A 19,343-nucleotide genomic window follows, 5' to 3' on the forward strand; every position below is an offset into this window, starting at 1 on the left:
TGCAACCCTGAATGGTAGTGAGGGAGGAAGTGTAGAGACAGGTGCTCCCGGTGTAGAATCCTGTATATCGGTGAGACCTGATGTAGATTGAGAGACTGCTTCTCTGAGCACCTACACTCCATTTTCCAGAAGAAGCAGAATCTCCCAGTAGCCACCCGTTTTAATTCCCCTTCCCATTCCCATTCCGATATGTCAATCCATGGCCTCCTCTACTCTTGTACTGAGGCCACACTTAGGTTGAAGGAACAACACCTTATATTCGGTCTGGGTAGCCTCCAACCTGATGGCATGAACATTGATTTCTCAAACCTGGTAATGCCCTGCCTCCTTCTCCATCATTCCCCATCCCCTTTTCCCTTCTCACCCTCATCTCCATGCCTCCTCCTCCCTCTTCTTTCTTACGTGGCCTTCTGGCCTCCCCCATCAGACTCCCCCTTCTCCAGCCCTGTATCTCTTTCACCAATCAACTTCCAGAATCAGAATCAGAATCAGGTTTATTATCACTGGCATGTGACGTGAAATTTATTAATTCAGCAGCAGCAGCTCAAAGCAATACATAATATAGAAGAAAAAATAAATAAGTAAATCAACTACAGTATACTTATATTGAATAGATTAAAAATGTACTGTATATTAAAAAAGTGAGTTAGTGTCAAGGGTTCAATATCCATTTAGGAATTGGATGACAGTGGGGAAGAAGCTGTTCCTGAATCGCTGAGTGTGTGCCTTCCTGATGGTAACATCAAGAAAAGGACATGCCCTGGGTGCTGGAGGTCCTTAATAATGGATGCTGCCTTTCTGAGACACCACTCCCTAAAGATGTCCTGGGTACTTTGTAGGCTAGTACCCAAGATGGAGCTGACTAGATTTACAACCCTCTGCAGCTTTTTTCGGTCCATGCAGTAGCTCTCCCACCTCCCCATACCAGACAGTGACGCAGCTTGTCAGAATGCTCTCCATGGTACATCTATTGAAGTTTTTGAGTGTATTTGTTGACAGGCCAGATCTCTTCAAACTCCTAATGAAGTATAGCCGGTGTCTTGCCTTCTTTATAACTACACCGATATGTTGGGACCTGGTTAGATCCTCAGAGATCTTAACACCCAGGAACTTGAAACTGCTCACACTTTCCACTTCTGATCCCTCTATGAGGATTGGTATGTGTTCCTTCATCTTACCCTTCCTAAAGTCCACAATCAGCTATTTCGTCTTCCTGACATTGAGTGCCAGGTTGTTGCTGCAGCACCATTCCACGAGTTGGCATATCTCACTCCTGTATGCCCTCTCGTCACCACCTGAGATTCTACCAACAATGGTTGTATCGTCAGCAAATGTATAGATGGTATTTGAGCTATGCCCAGCCATACAGTCACGTGTGTATAGAGAGCAGAGCAGTGGGCTGAGGTACGCCAGTGTTGATCGTCAGCAAGGAGGATATGTTATCACCAAACCGCACAGGTTGTTGTCTTCCGATTAGGAAGTCGAGAGAGGTAAGAGGCCCAGGTTCTGCAACTTCTCAATCAGGACTGTGGGAATGATGGTAATAAATGCTGAGCTATAGTTGAAGAACAGCATCATGGCATATATGTTTATGTTGTCCAGGTGGTCCAAAGCCGTGTGAAGAGCTATTGAGATTGCGTCTGCCCTTAACCTATTGTGGTGATAGGCAAATTGCAGTGGGTCCAGGTTCTTGCTGGGGTAGGAATTCAATCTAGTCATGACCAACCTCTCAAAGCATTTCATCACTGTCGATGTGAGTGCTACCGAGTGATAGTCATTAATGAAACCCCCATTATTCTTCTTAGGCACTGGTATATTTGTTGCCTTTTCGAAGCAAGTGGGAACTTCCACCTGTAGCAGTGAGAGGTTGAAAATGTCCTTAAATACTCCTGCTAGTTGGTTGGCTTAGGTTTTCAGAGCCTTACCAGGTACTCCATCTGGACCTTCCACCTTGCGAGGGTTCATTCTCTTTAAAGACAACCTAACATTGGCCTCTGAGACAAAGATCACAGGGTCACTGGGTGCAGCAGGGACCTTCACAGCTGCAGTTGTGTTCTGCCTTTCAAAGCGGGCATAGAAGGTGTTGAGTTCATCTGGTAGTGAAGCATCGCTGCCATTCACACTATTGGGTTTCACTTTGTAGGAAGTATTGTCTTGTAACCCTGCCAGAGTTGTTGTGCATCCAAAGTCACATCCAACCTCATTCAAAATTGTCTCTTTGCGCTTGAAATAGCCTTCTGCATACATACCTGATTTTCTGGTGCAGGCCTGAGTCGCCAGGCTTGAATGCTACAGATCTGGCCTTCAGCTGACGATGTACCTCCTGGTTAATCCATGGCTTTTGGTTTGGAAATGTCCAGTAAGTCTTCGTAGGCACACACTCATCCACAGGTTTTAATGAAGTCGGTAACAACTGCAGCGTACTCATCCAGGTTCAAAGATGAATCCCTGAATACAGTCCAGTCCACCAATTCAAAGCAGTTCTGTAGGCACTTCTGTGCTTCCTTTGTCCATACCTTCTTGGCCCTCACTACTGGTGCTGCAGTCTTCAGTCTCTGCCTATACTCAGGGAGTAGATGTACAGCCAGGCAATCAAACTTCGTGAAGTGAGGGAGCGGAATAGCACGGTAGGCATTCTTGATGGTGGTGTAGCAATCGTTCAGTGTGTTGTTTCCTCTGGTATTGCGAGTGACCTGTTGATGGAAATTGCATGCTGCATCCCAGCTCTTTACTTCATCCCTCCCCCTCCCGGTTTCACATATCACCTTCTGTTTCTCTTCCCCTTCCACCCACCTTTTAAATCTACTCATCTTTTTTTTCTCTGTCCTGCTGAAGCATCTCAGCCCAAAACGTCAACTGTACTTTTTTCCATAGATGCTGCCTGGCCTGCTGAGTTCCTCCAGCATTCTGTGTGTGTTGCTTGGGTTTCCAGCATCTGCAGATTTTCTCTAGTTTGAGTTTGGCCAGGCAGACAGTTTCCACACTGTATGGCTCTATGATTCCAGTATTGTGTTGCTATGAACCTACTGAGAGAGTGCAATGCAGGTAAACAAATCAGGCCCGCAGCACAAGAACAGTAATTTTATAAAGTACAATGATTGTAATGAGAGAATCTGCTGGGGACAACTGGCAAAGAGTTGCCACACTCTGGCACCATCTTGAGACTTTCTGAGAGGCAAATGTAATAATACTGCTCTGTACAGAAAGGGTTAAGAACAGGGGGAGGCCATTCAACAGCTTGAGCTTTTTCCATCGTTCATTGAGATTAAGCCTAACAACATATGCTCAACAATTCCAATTTTCATTTATGTCTTCGGTTGATAAATAGCTTTCAGTCTCATATTTAAGAATAATCTATTGTCAATTGTGAAAGGTCGTTCCAAAACTCTGTGTGTCTCTTAAGTTCAATCCTTTAACACTTGGCTCCAATGTTTAGTCAGTGAACTTTAGTACCCAGGCGGTGAAAATAATTTCTCTGTCTACTGTATTAGTTCTAACGGATACCTTGAAATTTTTAGTGAAATCCCCCACAACTAAAATCTGAGAGATAATCGCAGGTTATGTCAGAGTAATAGTGAAAGGGTGTTGACTAAATACTACGGGGGCTAAAAATTAAATTCCATTCATTTCTGAAAGCTGTCTGTGCAATGGGTTTGAAATGAAAGGCAGCAAGGGAAAAAAAGCATATTCACACATATTTGTAACTATTGAAGTACCAGTATATGTGTGGCCATACATATGCGTGTGTGTGTTCTCTCGCTTGCTCTCTCTTGTGCGCACGCGCACACACACACACACAATGACATAGGCAAAGTGCATGGAGTAAGGAAGGAAAAGGAAGCTTCTCCAGGATACTCATTAATACTTAAGAGCAGACCCATTCCAAAACTATGTGCACTTCCCTGTTAGAACTATGAAACACCATCAGCAGGTCTCTAAAGTTCCTCTGGCCTGCAGGGGGTGCACCCTACTGTGTTTCATATCTTTGAGTTTTTATAGCATACTCAGCTTCAAGAAAAGGCGCTCAAGTAATCAGGAACATACTAACACTACATTTTAAAATACATTCCAGTGTTGAAACTACTGAACAGCATGTTAACTCAGCAGTTTTGTTCTGTCATTCAGTTAAATCCACACTCCATTGTAAAATTTATTGAGTCTGTGTACTTTTTTACAGTAATCCCATTTATTCGCCCATCAACTCCACCCTTTGCCTTCCCAAATCCTACCCAATCAAGGATCTATTTTATTCACAATATTAGGTAATTGATGTAGAATTTTGGTGTTACATGCAACAAAAATGACAACATTCAACCATTATATAGAATAAAGAATTGTGTAAAATACATTTAGAGGTACAAATATGAATATTTGGGAACACATAAATGCCGACATGTATTATGAGCAATTTGCAATGAACAATTCACCTACCAGCCTACATGTCTTGTAATGTGAGAGGGAAATGGAGTCCCTCGAAAAAACCCACATTCTCACAGGGAGAAAATGTATATTTCGTCCCTTTTAACCCTTCAGTTTCTTGATCTTAATGCCCACAGTGTGGCAATGAAAACTCTTCAAATGTACTTCATTGATAATAAAAGATATGGGGATGTATAAAGGTCCTGAAGGAAACGAGCATTTGTTCAATGCTTTTTTTCCAACAACTGAAATGATAAAATTTGGAGGACTATAAGTGAATAGATGTTTAATCAGGCTTTGATCACAATGACGCATTGACTTGTTTATCCACTTGGCATAATTTACCTATTATTATTTAATTATTTATGGTTTTATATTGCTATATTTCTACACTATTCTTGGTTGGTGCGACTGTAACAAAACCCAATTTCCCTAGGGATCAATAAAGTATGTCTGTCTGTCTTGTTGTTGATTTAGTCAACTTCCAATAACTGGCTCAGAATATGGCATGGCAGTGTAGTGGTTAGTATAATGCTACTACAGTGCAGGCGATCCAGTTTCAATTCTGCCACTGTCTGTAAGGAGTTTGTACATTCTCCTCGTGACTGTGTGGGTTTCTTCCTGGTGCTCCGGTTTCCTCCTACATTCCTAAGATGTACAGGATAGTAGATTATTTGGTCACATGGGTGTAATCGGGCAGTGTAGGCTTGTTGGGCTGGAAGGGCCTGTTACTGTGATATATCTGTAAATAAAAAACTGTGCTTAAAAGAATATTGTGCGGTAACACTTAGACTGAAGGTTAAGTCCTTCACTTGTGCTCAACCAACTTTCTATTCCCAGTTGGCAAAGTAATGAGGATAAACCTATTTACAGTTCATGGGGCCAAATTCTAGACTTTACTGCCTTTAGCTGAGGTGGACGCAGGTTCCAAGAGGAAATTTAAAAAATACATATTGAGGAAAAAATTTCAGGATGATGGAGAAAGGGCTGGAGGGCACAACTAACAAGTTGCTCTATTTGAGAGCTGGTATGGTTGTAGTGGGCCAAATGGCCTTTTTCTTTGATATAATTGTAATGTATGAATCTGTTTCTTTTAGAACAATGACCCCCCCCTTAGCATCACGTTTTGATCTGCCTATGCACTATCTATGTATGCACATTGTACGCGCTCTCTCGCAATGTGAATGCACCTGTTAAAGCCATCTCACGTGTTTTTATTTAACTGATGTGCAGTTGTGCATAGGCACAAATAAACCTGAATGTCAGAACAGATCACGAACTGCACCGATTTACGGGATAAGACAGCAAGAGTTAAACAGCATGAGAAGGCTATCACAGATGCTACTAAACGTGTGAGTACAGTGCATAGTAACAGTGAAAGACATGCTGAATTTAAAGGGAAAATATTATGCCAATAGCTTCAGTCAGGAAAGTTGACAAATTTGATAGCACTAACAAAGGCCAGGAGTCATATACGAGGGGAGATTGATAAGTTTGTGGCCTAAGGTAGGAGGAGATGAGTTATACAGCTCTCGTTACATGCACGTGCAATTCAACTCTTTGAGCAATTACGCAGAAAGTTTGAAGTTAATAGCTCATCTCCTTCTACCCTAGGCTACAAACTTATCAATCACCCTGTTGCGTCATTAACTTGAAACTTTCTGCATAATCACTCAAAGAGTTGACCTGCATGTGCATGTAACGAGAGCTGTATAACTCATCTCCTTCTACCTTAACGCCACAAACTTATCAATCACCCCTGCTGTGGACACTTTCTGAAGGTCCAAGATCTGTATGCTCCACAACCGCTGGACTAAGTGTGTCAATGTAGGAGGGGACTATGTTGAAAAATAAATGTGCTAGGTTTTCTAAAATTGACTCCTCCTACCTTAGGCCATGAACTTATCAATCACCCCTCGTATGAGAGGATTGAACTGTATTGTAACATGAACAACATGGAGAAGCAAAAGAAAGCCTCTGCACTTCTGAGCTTAATGGGTCCAAGAACGTTCAGTCTTTTACACAGCCTAGTAACCCCTGCAAAACCAGCAAGCAAGTCTTTTGATGAAGTTTTTATAATTTTACAAAATCACTTGAACCCTGAACTGCTGGTAATAGCTGGCAGATTTAGATTTTACAAAAGGAACCAGTGAAACAATGAAAGCCTTTCTGAATACATTGCAGAACTGTGCAAACTTTCCCAGTACTGTGACTTTAGAGGTGGACTTTCTGAATCATTTAGGGGCAAGCTTGTATAGTCAAAGCACTCAAAAGAGGCAACTGTCTGAAAGAGAACTAATCTTAGAATGGGCATTGACCATTGCAATATCGTTAGAGACTGCAGCAAAGGATGCAGCAGAAGCACAGAAAAGGAGGTTAGAGTGTGAAATGCACAAAATGTCTCTGAATGGTGCAAAAAGCCAAAAATGTTATTGATGTGGTAAATCCTCCCATGATACAAATGACTGTTGTTTCAAAGAAAAAGTCTGCAGTTTGTGTCACAGGCAAGGTCACATAGAGAGAGGGTGCAAGGCATACAAAAAGCACAACCAAATGAAAATCTCAAGCATAAAACTGAGCAAATGCATAAAGTTACCGAATGTAAAACAGAATCAGACAATATAGAGTCTGACAAAGGTGAATTGCCATGCCTAGAACTGCATTGTATAACTGAAGCAGATCACAAAATCATCTGGATCACAATAGATGTCTCTGGTGTAAAGCTGAAACTGGAGCTGGATACAGAGTCAGCTTTGTCCATAGTTCCAGGGGCTGACTAACAACAGACTGTTTTCTAAGTTACCATTAGAGAAGACCTCTGTGATGCTAAAGGCTTACACAGGTGAAAGAGTGTCTCCCAAAGGCAAACTGGAAGTAAATGTGATGTGTAGAGGCCAAGCACAACAATTAGAGCTTTATGCATTGAAAAGTGGAGAGCTAGCACTTTTCAGACATGAATGGTCCAACTAGACTGGCACTCAATCAAAGCTCTCAGTGTGACATCAACAGGCAATTGCAGCCCAAATGGTAGCACTCACCAGAGGCTGTCACAGCTGCTTAATGCTAATGAGAAGATGTTTGACAAGGGAATAGATAAACAGATTGAAGATTTGGCCAAAAGCTGATTAGGATGCCAAAAAGTTCAAAATGCACTCTCACAGGCACTGTTATACCTGTGGGGCTTTGCTAGGCCATTCATGGACTCCATGTTTCTAAATGCTGTGGATGCTCATTTGAAGTGGCTGGAGGTTTTACCAATCAAGACAACCACCTCAGCAAAAACTGGTCCTGCTTTGAGGACTATCTTAGCCAAAAACAGCTTACCAGAACAAATTGTGAGTGACAATGGATACAAGAATTCTGACTGTATTTGAAGAAAAATGGCATCAGACATTTCAAGTCAGCTCCTCACTGCCTAGCAACAAATAGAGTAGCTGAAAGGTTTATCCAAACCTTCACGAAGTCCATTAAAGAGATGGACAAGGAGGACATTTCTCTACAGCACAAGGTGGACAACTTCCTTTTTGTGTTCATCTGATGACAAAGCAAATAACTGCAACGCTGCTCATGAGCAGAAGTATGAGATCTCACATAGACCTCCTGAAACTGGATATATGGAGGGAGGGGCAGAATAAACAGTTCAGCTGGTTGCCAGGGGAAACAGTAAGGAGTAATGGCCAGGAAATCCTAGCACGTGATTAATGAGAAGACAAGTGGACATCCGGTAGGACAGCTACAAGAAATGGACCACTGATGTACACGGTGGATGTTGGAGATCAGACTTGGAGACATCATCTGGACCAGATACTAAATGATCAACTGAAGAACACACCTGCGTCAATTGAATCCAACAAAACAGACACATTACAGTCACTGGACTTTCCTCACAGGAACGATCATGTCACTGACAGCAACATGACACGGGAAACTGAGAATGTCATCTTAGACAGGACATCTACCAAACCTAATGTGATTCCACAAGTACAGAGCTGTCAAGAAAATGTTATTGTTGACAAGACACCTGCCAAACCTGATGCCACTCCACAGGTGCAGAGGTGCTATCCTAAAAGAAACAGAGCACCACCCAAAAGACTGAATCTTTAGAACTGTGTAGTTATGAACTGTTATTGTGAAAGCATGTTTATTTGGAATATGAGTTTATGAAAGAGAAACGTAATATTTTGTACATATACAGTTTTATGTTGCATTAATCTAAAGGGGGAGGAGGTGTAATGTATGGATCTATTTCTTTTAGAGCAATGATGCCCCCCCCACCAAACACTACATATTAATCTGTGTCTGTGCATGCGCTGTTGTCTACGTATGTATATTGCTCTCTCTCCCTCTCACTGCAATGAGAATATACCAGTTAAAGCCATCTCCTGTGTGCGCGTTTTTATTTAATTGATATGTAGTTGTGCACGAACACAATAGTAACCATCCCATGATTCATTACTTCTGAAAGCAGATTCACCAGATCAAACGCACAGATCTGATTGTAGAGTTCACCCTTGAAACAATCCATTCGGCTTGTTTTGTGATCCACTTCCTCCAGAACCAGTAAATTATAATTGCAGTGTTCCTCAGCTGCAAAACCCACTTCATCTCTTTGGCAATGCTTCTTTGACATACGCACATCACACAATTTCTACTACGATGGCAGAGGCAGCAAGCAGTACAGCATACAAACAGGGCCCTGTGGCCCACGATGTTGTGATAAACTACTATAATTAAGTCAGAAATTAAATGCCTAATTAAAGTAATTCCTTCTGCCAATGCAAGCTCCATATCATTCCATTCTCTGCACATTTATTTAACTATCTAGGGACCCCTTAAACACTTCCAGCAGAGCAGATTCAATGAGACAAATGGCCTAGCTCTGTTGCAATGTCTTATGGTCTTATCATATTTGCCTCCACTACCGATCCTGGCATTGTATTCCAGGCACCCTCCTCTCTGAAAAACAAATTACCCTGTGTATCTCCTTTGAACTTACCCTTTGTCACCTTATATGCATGCCCTCTAATCCTGGGAAAAATATGTAAAAGATCATTATTTGTGGATTCCTCTCTGATGCCATGCCTTCCCGATCTGGCAGTCTATTATCTGATCCTTCACTGATGCTTGCTCTAAATCTACAGTGGACTCAACATCACCTGAAGGACTGCATTTGTTCAAAAAAGGGACTTACCACTACTTTCTAAAGGCCACTTCTGGAGGAGTAACAAGTGTTTGCTTTGCCTTCAGTTCCCTCATCTTGCAAGTGAATAAATGAGAAGATATATTGGAGGTATTTCTGCGAGGGCTGATGTTTGCAAATGTAATATTTGTTTTCTTGCATTGCAGCTCAATTATAGTTTCAATGTCCTTGATGTGTGTAAACTTGGTTTTGAAATTTAACACATCCATGCAGCTAGAAGCTGTTCCTTGTGGGTGTTTATTTTTTGCTGAGTCTTTCTTTGCTGTTTTAATAGGTAGAAGCCACTGATGCAGATGAAGGAGATAATGGGAAGATCTGGTACAGAATCCTGTCAGGTAATGTTGACCTGCTCCTGCACCACTTGTCTGATGCGGCATGAAGTATTAGAATCTAATTCGAAGGGCTGTTTTAGATGGAAAAAGATGTTTTCCACAGAGTTTGCTATATGGATTAACTGACTAGACCGAAGGATCACATCAGTTTAATTAGCATCAATAGGAGGATCCAAGGCAGCTTTGAATCTTCTTTACATTATCCATCATGGCTTAGTGGGCTTCATTTTCAGGGAGTCTGAAGAGTGTGCCTTCAAGCCCCACTCTAGAAGATCAACTACACAATCTAGACTTTATCTGTTGCAGTCTGAGGTAGTACTTCACAGCTGAGGGTGCTTCACTTCAGGTGAGAGATGTTACGTGAATGTTATAAATGAGGTTCTGGGGGTACCTGCCTCCCAAGAAGGCTTGATATCAGGTCTTAATTATATTACTGCTTTGCAGTATCTTTTGACATCTTACCATGTAAAAGACCATGTTAATCCAACTTGTTTTGGTCTTTAAAATGGTTTGGATGTTCCCTTGTTAGATGCAAGCTTTCAGACACAGCATGATACAAGATGGAATTCATTTTCATGGACACAGATACCTTAACAAAATTAACTCAGCTGATTATTATGACATGTTTTCCTCCAGGCAGTGATTGTGTATTATGATATTATAGCTACTTAACCAAGTTCCCTTTGAATAATTTTATGTCCTCCAATATTTTTTACTCCCAACTTGCTTTATTCACCAAGCTTCCTCCGTACCAATTTCTCAATACAATATTAAAATTTCTTCTTTATAAACTGTTTTATCGGTTTTATAAAACAACAAATTTCACAACATATTTCAGTGTTGATAAATCTGATTCTAACTTACTTCCAAAGCCTACTTTTTCACATGTATGTTACATTGAGCTGTGCCTGCCACTAACTATCAGCCTATCTGACACCTTAGTTTAATAACACAAAAAGTGCTGAAGGAACTCAGTGGTTCAGGGAGTAGCTAGAGAAGGAAATGGACTGTTGACATTTCTGGTCGAGACCTTTCATCAGGACTGGAAAGAAGGGTGATAGAACAAAAAGTTGGGGGAGGGGTGGAGCAAGTGCTGATAGACTTGCTGATAGAAGTGCTGATAGGTAAGGGGTGGGGGTGGGTGATAGAAATCTGAAAGAGGGCCAGTTAGGGAATAATCTAAGGAGCTAGGTGTTGATGGGTGGAAATGACGAAGGGCTGAAGAAGATGGAATCTGATGAGAGAGGACAGTGGAATAAAGGAAGGAAGTGAGGAGGAACTCCAATGGGTGCTGGTGTGGTGAAACTTCTCATGTCTAATAAAGCTCTAGGAAAGGAAGCATGTCTAAGTAGGAAGAACAAGACAAAGGCCTCTAACAGCTTATCTTTCTCTTTTCTACTTAGGTATATTTCCTTTCCTAGAGATTTACTAGACATGATAAACTCTGCCACATCAACACTGAGACCATTCCACTTTTTAAGATAATTGTAGTTAGAAACAGTTGAAAGTTCAAAGAGAAGATAATTGCTCTGTAAAGAGAGTAAATCAGCGAGATACGTAGATGATGTAGCAAGATCTAAATGACTTTGTTCTACCAACTCATTGTTCTACAAGACTTTGCAGTTTAAGTTTAATGGCAAATTGGAAGTAGTAGTCAACTATAGAAATACTGTAATACTAATTTTGTCATTAGCATGAGTTGGTAGTCTATCTTTCTAGGAGATGACTGCTAGATAAAGGCTTTGCCTACCAGCAACATGGGCTTTTGGTGATTCCACTGAGTTCATGTAACCAAAGAGCTGATGCAGGGTGCATCCTGTCTCATGGAATACCCCACTGCTTCCCAGAAAGACAATGGGGAAAATAAATGTTTTAAGAAAATTTGGTCACGAGGATATATTTTCATGTGGCTTCATGTGTGTGTTTTTTATTTCCAGGAAATTCCAATGATAACTTCCAGATGGACCAAGCCACTGGACTAATATCCAGAGGAAACCGCCCACTGGACAGAGAGAGCAGCACTACCCACGTGTTGGAGGTGGAAGCTTACAATAATGACTTTGGCAGGATGAGGAGCTCAGTCAGAGTAAGAGCCAAAGTCTCACTCACACGCGTCTTATGACACAGGAGCAGAATTAAGCCACTTATCCCAAAGAGTCTGCTCTGTCAATCGATCATTGCTGATTTATTTTCCCCCTCAATTCTATTCTCTTGCCTTTCCCCCTAAACCTTTGATGCCCTTACTAATCAAAAGCCCATCAACCTCCACTTTAAATATACATAGTGATTTGGCCTCCACAGCTGTCTGTGGCAATGAATTCCACTGATATATCACCCTCTGGATAAAGAAGTTCCCAGTACAATGACCTTGTACCGCTGTGTGTTCCACCATGTTCCGATTTGTATCCAACCCAGCACAGCATTAGGATGGCTTATGATTGGTGGTTGCTCCATCTATGGGGACATAAGCTACTGCTGTACTCAACCCTGATTTAGATCAAAGAAGTTACACGGCTGCGTAAATCTGGCTCATGTTGCCAGGTGGACAGTACTTCTGCTTTCTGGTTAACATATACCCAATAGGTGGACAGCTGTGATTCAACTACATGACCAAAGGGTTGCTCAGGGAGATGGTAGACATGCATCGATCGCAGCAACAAAATCATTATGGAACCGAGGTGGCATAGAAATAGTTGTACTGTGGGTAACGCATTACGTTGGGTGATGCCTCATTCATCATTAAAGGCTATTTGACTGGGCAGAAATCCTGCAATAGTTTTCTGCTTTAGTTCTTAAATTTCTGGAGCAGGATTTGAACTCAAAATCAGGGAGGTAGGAGTGTAGTCCATTGTGCTGCAGTGGGCACCCTGTCCTGCCCCACAACAATGTGGATGATTTTTGTCTTCCTGGTTAATTTCCTCAGCCCTCTCTGCAAGGGAGTAAACTGTCTGTGGGTGGATCTTCAAAGGGTAGCCAAATTCTCTGCTTTGGAGTGAAGGAGGATGAGAGGTGACTTGATAGAGAAGTGCAAGATGATAAGGGGCGTAAATAGAGTGGACAGCAGGCACCTTTTTTCCCGGAGAAGAAATGGCTAATACAAGAGGGCAGAATTTTAAAGTGATTGGAGGAAGATACAGGGGGGATATCAGAGGGTAGGTATTTTACACAGAGTGTGGGAAGTGTATGGTGCTCATTGCTGGGGTTGGTGATAGAGGCAGATACATTAGCGACATTGATGAGATACTTAGATAGACTCTTGATTACATGCTATTGATTTGACTTTTCCTTGACTAGGTCATCGTGTATGTAGAGGATGTGAACGATGAGGTGCCTGTTTTTACCCAGCAGCAGTACAACCGACTGGGCCTGAGAGAGACAGCAGGGATTGGCACATCAGTCATCGTGGTCCGAGCAACCGACAGGGATACAGGTAACACTCTTCTTCTGGACCTGGGTTGGGTTCTCTGTATGTACACATTGAAAAGAAAGAGATATCTTTCAAAGAAACAACAAAAGGGGAGACTTCGCTCAAGACTTATGAATCTTTGGACTTCATTACTACAGACATCTGTGATTTTCAGTTAGAGTTGGTTGAAGGTGAATTAAGATCAAATGATAGGGATAATGTTTGAGAAAGTCAAATCACAGAAACTCTCCCAACCTATCTTGCACAACAGTTGTTCGTCCATTAATTGGGATCTGACCTTCACTGGCAAGGCTAATGTTTATTGCCAATCCTTAATTTCATGTGAGAAAGTGCCAGCAAACCATCTCCTGGAGTCCTCTTGGTGAAGTTGGTCCTATAGCACTGATAGCCAAGGAATTCCAGCACTTAGACTCATTTATCATGAAGGAATAGTGAAAATCTTGCATATCGGGAAATGGCATGAAGGAAGGGAGTCTGTGGTGGTGACCAAAGGGCCAGTTAAGTTTGTATTGTATGAGACTTTGGTTATGGAGTGAATATCTCTGGTTTACTTGTTCAAATGATCTTACTGAGCTCAGTTTCTGTGTGAAGAAACAACCTTTGACATTCCCCACTATACTTCCTATCAACTACCTTCAAATTATGCCATGTTCTACCATGGGATTTCTTCATGGAGTACTGGAGAAAAGATTACTGTACTGGCTTTAGAGGCAGTGCAGAGGAGGTTCACCAGGCTGATTCTGGAGATGAGGAGAAATTGAGTCACTTGGAACTATACTTACTGGCAGTCAAAAGAATGAGAAGAGATCATATAGAAACAAATTAAATTATGAAGGGGTAGGTAAGATAGAGGCAGGAAAATTATTTCCACTGGTAAGTGAGACTAGAACTGGGGAACTTAGTAAGTGAGAGTCGTCTGACTGTCTGGGACATGTAAGTGAGTATGAACTAGGGAACATAACCTCAAGATTTGATGGAATAAATTTAGGACAGAGATGAGGAGAGAATGGTTTTCAAGAGAGTTGTGAATCTTTGGAATTCTCTGCCCAGGGAAGCAGTAGAGATGACCTAATTTACTATATTTAAGACACAGTTAGATAGATCTTTGCATAGCAGGAGAATTAAAGGTTATAGGAAAAAGCCAGGTAGGTGAAGCTGGGTCCATTGCCAGATCAACAAGGATCTTATGGAGTGGCAGAGCAGATTCAACAGGCGAGATGGCTGACACCTGGTCCTATTTCTTATGTTTCTTACCTGTCAGGAAACAATCAGGGGTTTTCACATCTCATCTGAAAGATGGAACCAGCAACAGTACAGGAGCTCTTCAGTATATCATTGACTTTTCAGACTAGATTACAATATTCATGCTTTCTGACTCAGAAATGACAGTGTTAGGCACAGTTTTCCCTTTACATTTCTCAAATAGATTCAAGCAGTCAGAATTTCAAGAGTATGGCTTAACACTACTCTTAAGTGTGGGATCAGGACCTGATACTGTTTCGATGGGTAATTATAATTATCTGAAAATACAATTCCTTTATTATAATCACACAATATGCTATGCGTATCAACGTGATCACAAACCGATATACATGTAAACACAATGCATAGAACGATATGTGTGTGTGTGTGTGTGTGTGTGTGTGTGTGAGAGAGAGAGAGAGAGAGAGAGAGAGAGAAATGCATTTATAGCTTTATATAAACCTGTCTTGCTATGCTGAGTCTGCCCTGCCTAACTATGCCCAGCCATACCTGGACAAGATGGAAAACTTCCCAGCTTACATTGTGGGCAACATTTTAACTGACTTGAATTATGAATTGAAGTAACAAATATAGGCGACCTTTAAAACAAAATGGTGTATGATAGGGAATTTTCATAGTGATTGTCATGATCAGGAGGCCAAAATCCACAAGAGAGCACCCAAAAGTATTCAGGAAGCAGATTTTTTGTTTTTCAGTGCTATTTATGGTTGGTGATGTGAATGGTCTTGTATTACTGGAAGTTACATGGAATATTTTGTATTCATTTCCAGGTGCCGGCGGTATAGTAGCCTACACAATTTTGGCTGGGTCGGAAGGGAAGTTTTCCATTGATGAGAGTACAGGCCTTATTACAACTGTAGATTACTTGGATTATGAAACCAGCACAAGTTATCTGATGAATGTCTCTGCTATGGACCAAACTCCACCCTACAACAAGGGGTATTGCACTGTCTATGTCACCCTGTTAAATGAATTGGATGAACCTGTGCAGTTTACAAATTCAACGTACGAAGCTACGATTACAGAGAACATCGCGACTGGCACTGAGGTGGTTCAGATTCAAGCCCGTTCTGCTGACAACATGAACCTGATCACCTACAGATTTGACCCCGACACATCTGCTCAAACCTTGTCCCTGTTCCAGATAAACAGAGTCACCGTGAGTATATGTGTTGATCCTCTGCTAATTCATAATGTGTCAAGTTTAAATGATTCACTGTACTATCTCAAGTGCAAGCCTTTTTTTTGCTGTAAGACCGTAGGAGCATAATTATGCCATTCAGCCCATTCATTCGATCATGGCTGATTTATTTTCCCCTTCAACCCCATTCTACTACCTTCTCCCTGTGACCTTTAACACCCTTACTAATCAAGAACCATCTAAGAAATGCTGCCACTGATAATGGAGCACTCCTAGAGTATAAGAAATAGGAGTAGAATTAGAACACTTGGCCTATCAAGTCTGTACTGCCATTAGATTTATGGCTGATTTATTATCCCTCTTAACCACATTCTCCAGATTTCTCCCCATAACCTCTGATGCCCTTACCAGTGAAGAACCTATCAACCTCCGCTTTCAATATTCATTGGCTCCACAGCTGTTTGTGGCAATGAATTCCACAGTAAATAGTTTAGATTAGTTTTTCCTCACCCAGTGAAGGGGAAGTAATTGTTCTAGATTTTGCTGAAGAAATATCAATAAAATTACCTGTGGTTGCCTTGCCTAATGTTTTGGAAAAATACAGCATGAAATTGGCATGTTGGCCTACTGAATCCTTGCTGACTATCAGGCACCCATTTGCACTAACCCACTTTTTTCTTGACCTCATACTAATATGAACTTGCCCCAGATTCTACATCTCACCTATACACCAGGGCAATTTACAGTGGTCAGTTGATCCACTAACCGGCATATCTCTGGGATGTGGGAGTAAACAACAATACCTGGAAAGATCTGCATTCATCCCGGAGTCAACCCTGTCTTGTGGAAATTATGGGGACTCCTGGAACCTGGGACCCAACTTGGATTAGTACGAGTTGAAAAACCAGCTTGCCTTTTCCAAGCCTGCCATCTTTACTTCAGGTACACCACCAGAACTTGCCGATTGGAGCTGCCGCCTCAGAGATCTTGGCATTAATACACTAGAATGGTCTCTGGTGTGGTATTTGCTGTCATTCCACTGGGAAAATGGCAGCACCTTTGGAATTTCCTTCATGCATAATACAGAAATCCTGATTTGCAATTCAGTGCACTGGTAAATGGTGTGTTGTTTGCAGCCTCTACAACAGTCAAGAGAAATTCAGTGAACTTATATCAACTTCAGGTACTTTTTGAGCTAATTCCACTGCAAAACATTCTGAAAATGCCTACTTTTGTTATCAGATGTAAGTGAGTTTTAGTAATATATTTATAGTTTCTGCTTCAAAAACACTGCTGTCCAATAAAAGTTGTTTTTTTTATGAAGTAAATTGTAATTTGTTTATAGGGATATTTGAACATATGATTTTGGCTTTAAAATTAAATTTATTGTCAATTTCAAATTGTAATTAATCAATTTGTTTAACATTGTAAGATGTTTAAAACCCTATTCAGGATTATTTTTCATGTTGTGATTTGTTGTATGTGAAATGTTCAACATGATTGGTGGCATGGCCAGCTTGATGTTGCTTCCATTGGTAGGCATTGCTCTCTCTGCCCCCACCCTTTAAATTAATGTTGGTGGTGGGGGGGGGGGGTGGGGGAGAGAATTCTCGTCAAATGCAACTTCTGAGTTGTGCATTTTCCCACACGGGACCTAAAGCGAATTGGAAATAAAAGGTGAAGCAAACTCTCTTGGGTAGCATCTGTAGAAAGAGAAATAGCTACAGTAATACAGACCCTTTGAACTGAAGGAGGGGAAGGAAAATTAATTGGTTTGAAGTTGCTTTTAAAGAGGATGTGTCTTAGGCTTTGTTTCTGCTGGAGCAAGTTAAGGTCACAGGCCTCTTTTATTGGATGGTCATAACATTACAGCATTCAGCCAGACTGGTCCCAGTCGTGATCTAGTCCCATCTGTCTTGTGTTTAGCCCATGGCCCTCTGAACCTCCACTCTGGCTTTTCAGTTTGCTTGTACGCCCACTTCTTTGAGACCTCTGTTGGTTAAGGTCAACCATGGATGTTATGTCCTAGTTATCTACGTGATATGCAAGCCAGGTCAGTAAGATATGAAGAGCAAGCTGTTACCAATGCAGCGGGATCTACCTCTCTGCACAGCTGATGAATTCAAAGGAACAGCAGAGACCGATACAGTTTGGTACCCAACTCAACTTCTCTTTCTAGCAGAATTCTAGAGCTCCGAATTCATTTGAAATTCTGGGACAAGATACAGGAACTTGAAAGCTTGGATGTCCAGATTTCAGAACAGCTTCTCCCTCACCACTATCAGACTTCTAAACCAACTATCTCTTTCCTTTTCCCTTCCTTGTAGTGCTGTCACTTCTCGGACTCTTAATTCCACATTATTGGCAATTTAGCACTTCATTTTGTATTAGGACAGATTACACTAAACTGTGTGTACACCATTTTGCTATTTTGTGCTCATCATTGTATTTGTTGTTGCATTTATGATTATTATTGTTATTATTATTATAATGTATACTGTTCACTTGTGGGCTTCGTGTAAATGAAGAATTTCACTGGGCCCTGGTATATATGACAATAAACAAGATCTCAACTAACATTTGGAATAAGATAAAATAGGTGACATCCCCAGCAAATGTCCATCTCCCAGGACATGCTCTCTTCTCATTGCTACCATAAAGAAGGAGGTACAGGAGCCTGAAGACACCCACTGAATGTTTCAGGAACTACTTCTTCCCATCAGCTATCAGATTTCTGACTGGACAATGAACCCATGAGCACCACTTCAGTATTTTCCCTCTCTTTTTGCACTATTTATTTAATTTTTATAAATAGTATATATTTTTATATATAAATAGTAGCGAGCATTTGGTCCATATGACAGATGAGGAAGCTCTTAACTCAATAACCATTTTATTGTGATAAGCACAAAACAGACCAGGCACCGTGACCCAGAGAGTGAACCCAACCAGTCTCACACAGACAGGGGAGGTGACGATCACACAACCCGGTTACTTTTATGGTGACCCACTAGTACACAAGCAAATAACTGTATAATCCAAGCTAAAATATAACAATAAATGAACTGGAAATTCCTCCCCCCCCCCCCATAATCCCTCTAAAGCATTTTAACACAAGAACAATAAACAGTGCTAGTTATTAGAAATGCAGGGGCGGGCTGTCAACCATGCCCTCCCCCAGAGCAACACTATATACATATACAAACATAGCCTATAAAAATTATTTAACACGCCCCCCCAAAAGATTTCATGTTTTCTTGTTTCACAATATTGAATCACAGTGGATTTAATATAGCTTTTTATACACCGATCAATACAAAAAGACTCTTGTGTCAAAGTGAAAACAGATCTCTACAAAGCAATTTAAATTAATTACCAGTATAAAACACAAAATAATTAATTACACAAGTATTCAACCCCCCCCCCCCCCTTTTAATATGACACACAAATCATCCCTAGTGTAGCCAACTGTTTCAGAAGTCACAAAATTAGCTAATTTTCCCTCGGGATCAATAAAGTATGTCTGTCTGTCAAATGGAGATCTGCATTTCGAGACCTGTG

At 41.2% G+C, this 19,343-nt stretch overlaps 1 protein-coding gene across 1 annotated transcript in view; it reads left to right on the forward strand.

Moving 5' to 3' along the window:
* cdh23 (cadherin-related 23) overlaps positions 1–19,343 on the forward strand; it is a 1,109,092-nt gene that overhangs the window by 787,162 nt on the left and 302,587 nt on the right. Inside the window, exons 29-32 of the mRNA XM_059946450.1 lie at positions 9,894–9,954; positions 11,889–12,037; positions 13,246–13,381; positions 15,412–15,800. Coding sequence (XP_059802433.1) covers positions 9,894–9,954; positions 11,889–12,037; positions 13,246–13,381; positions 15,412–15,800 — 735 coding nt within the window. The remainder of the gene's footprint in view (positions 1–9,893; positions 9,955–11,888; positions 12,038–13,245; positions 13,382–15,411; positions 15,801–19,343) is intronic.

This window comes from Hypanus sabinus, chromosome 21 (assembly GCF_030144855.1).
Source record: "Hypanus sabinus isolate sHypSab1 chromosome 21, sHypSab1.hap1, whole genome shotgun sequence".
NCBI classification, from domain to species: Eukaryota; Metazoa; Chordata; class Chondrichthyes; order Myliobatiformes; family Dasyatidae; genus Hypanus; species Hypanus sabinus.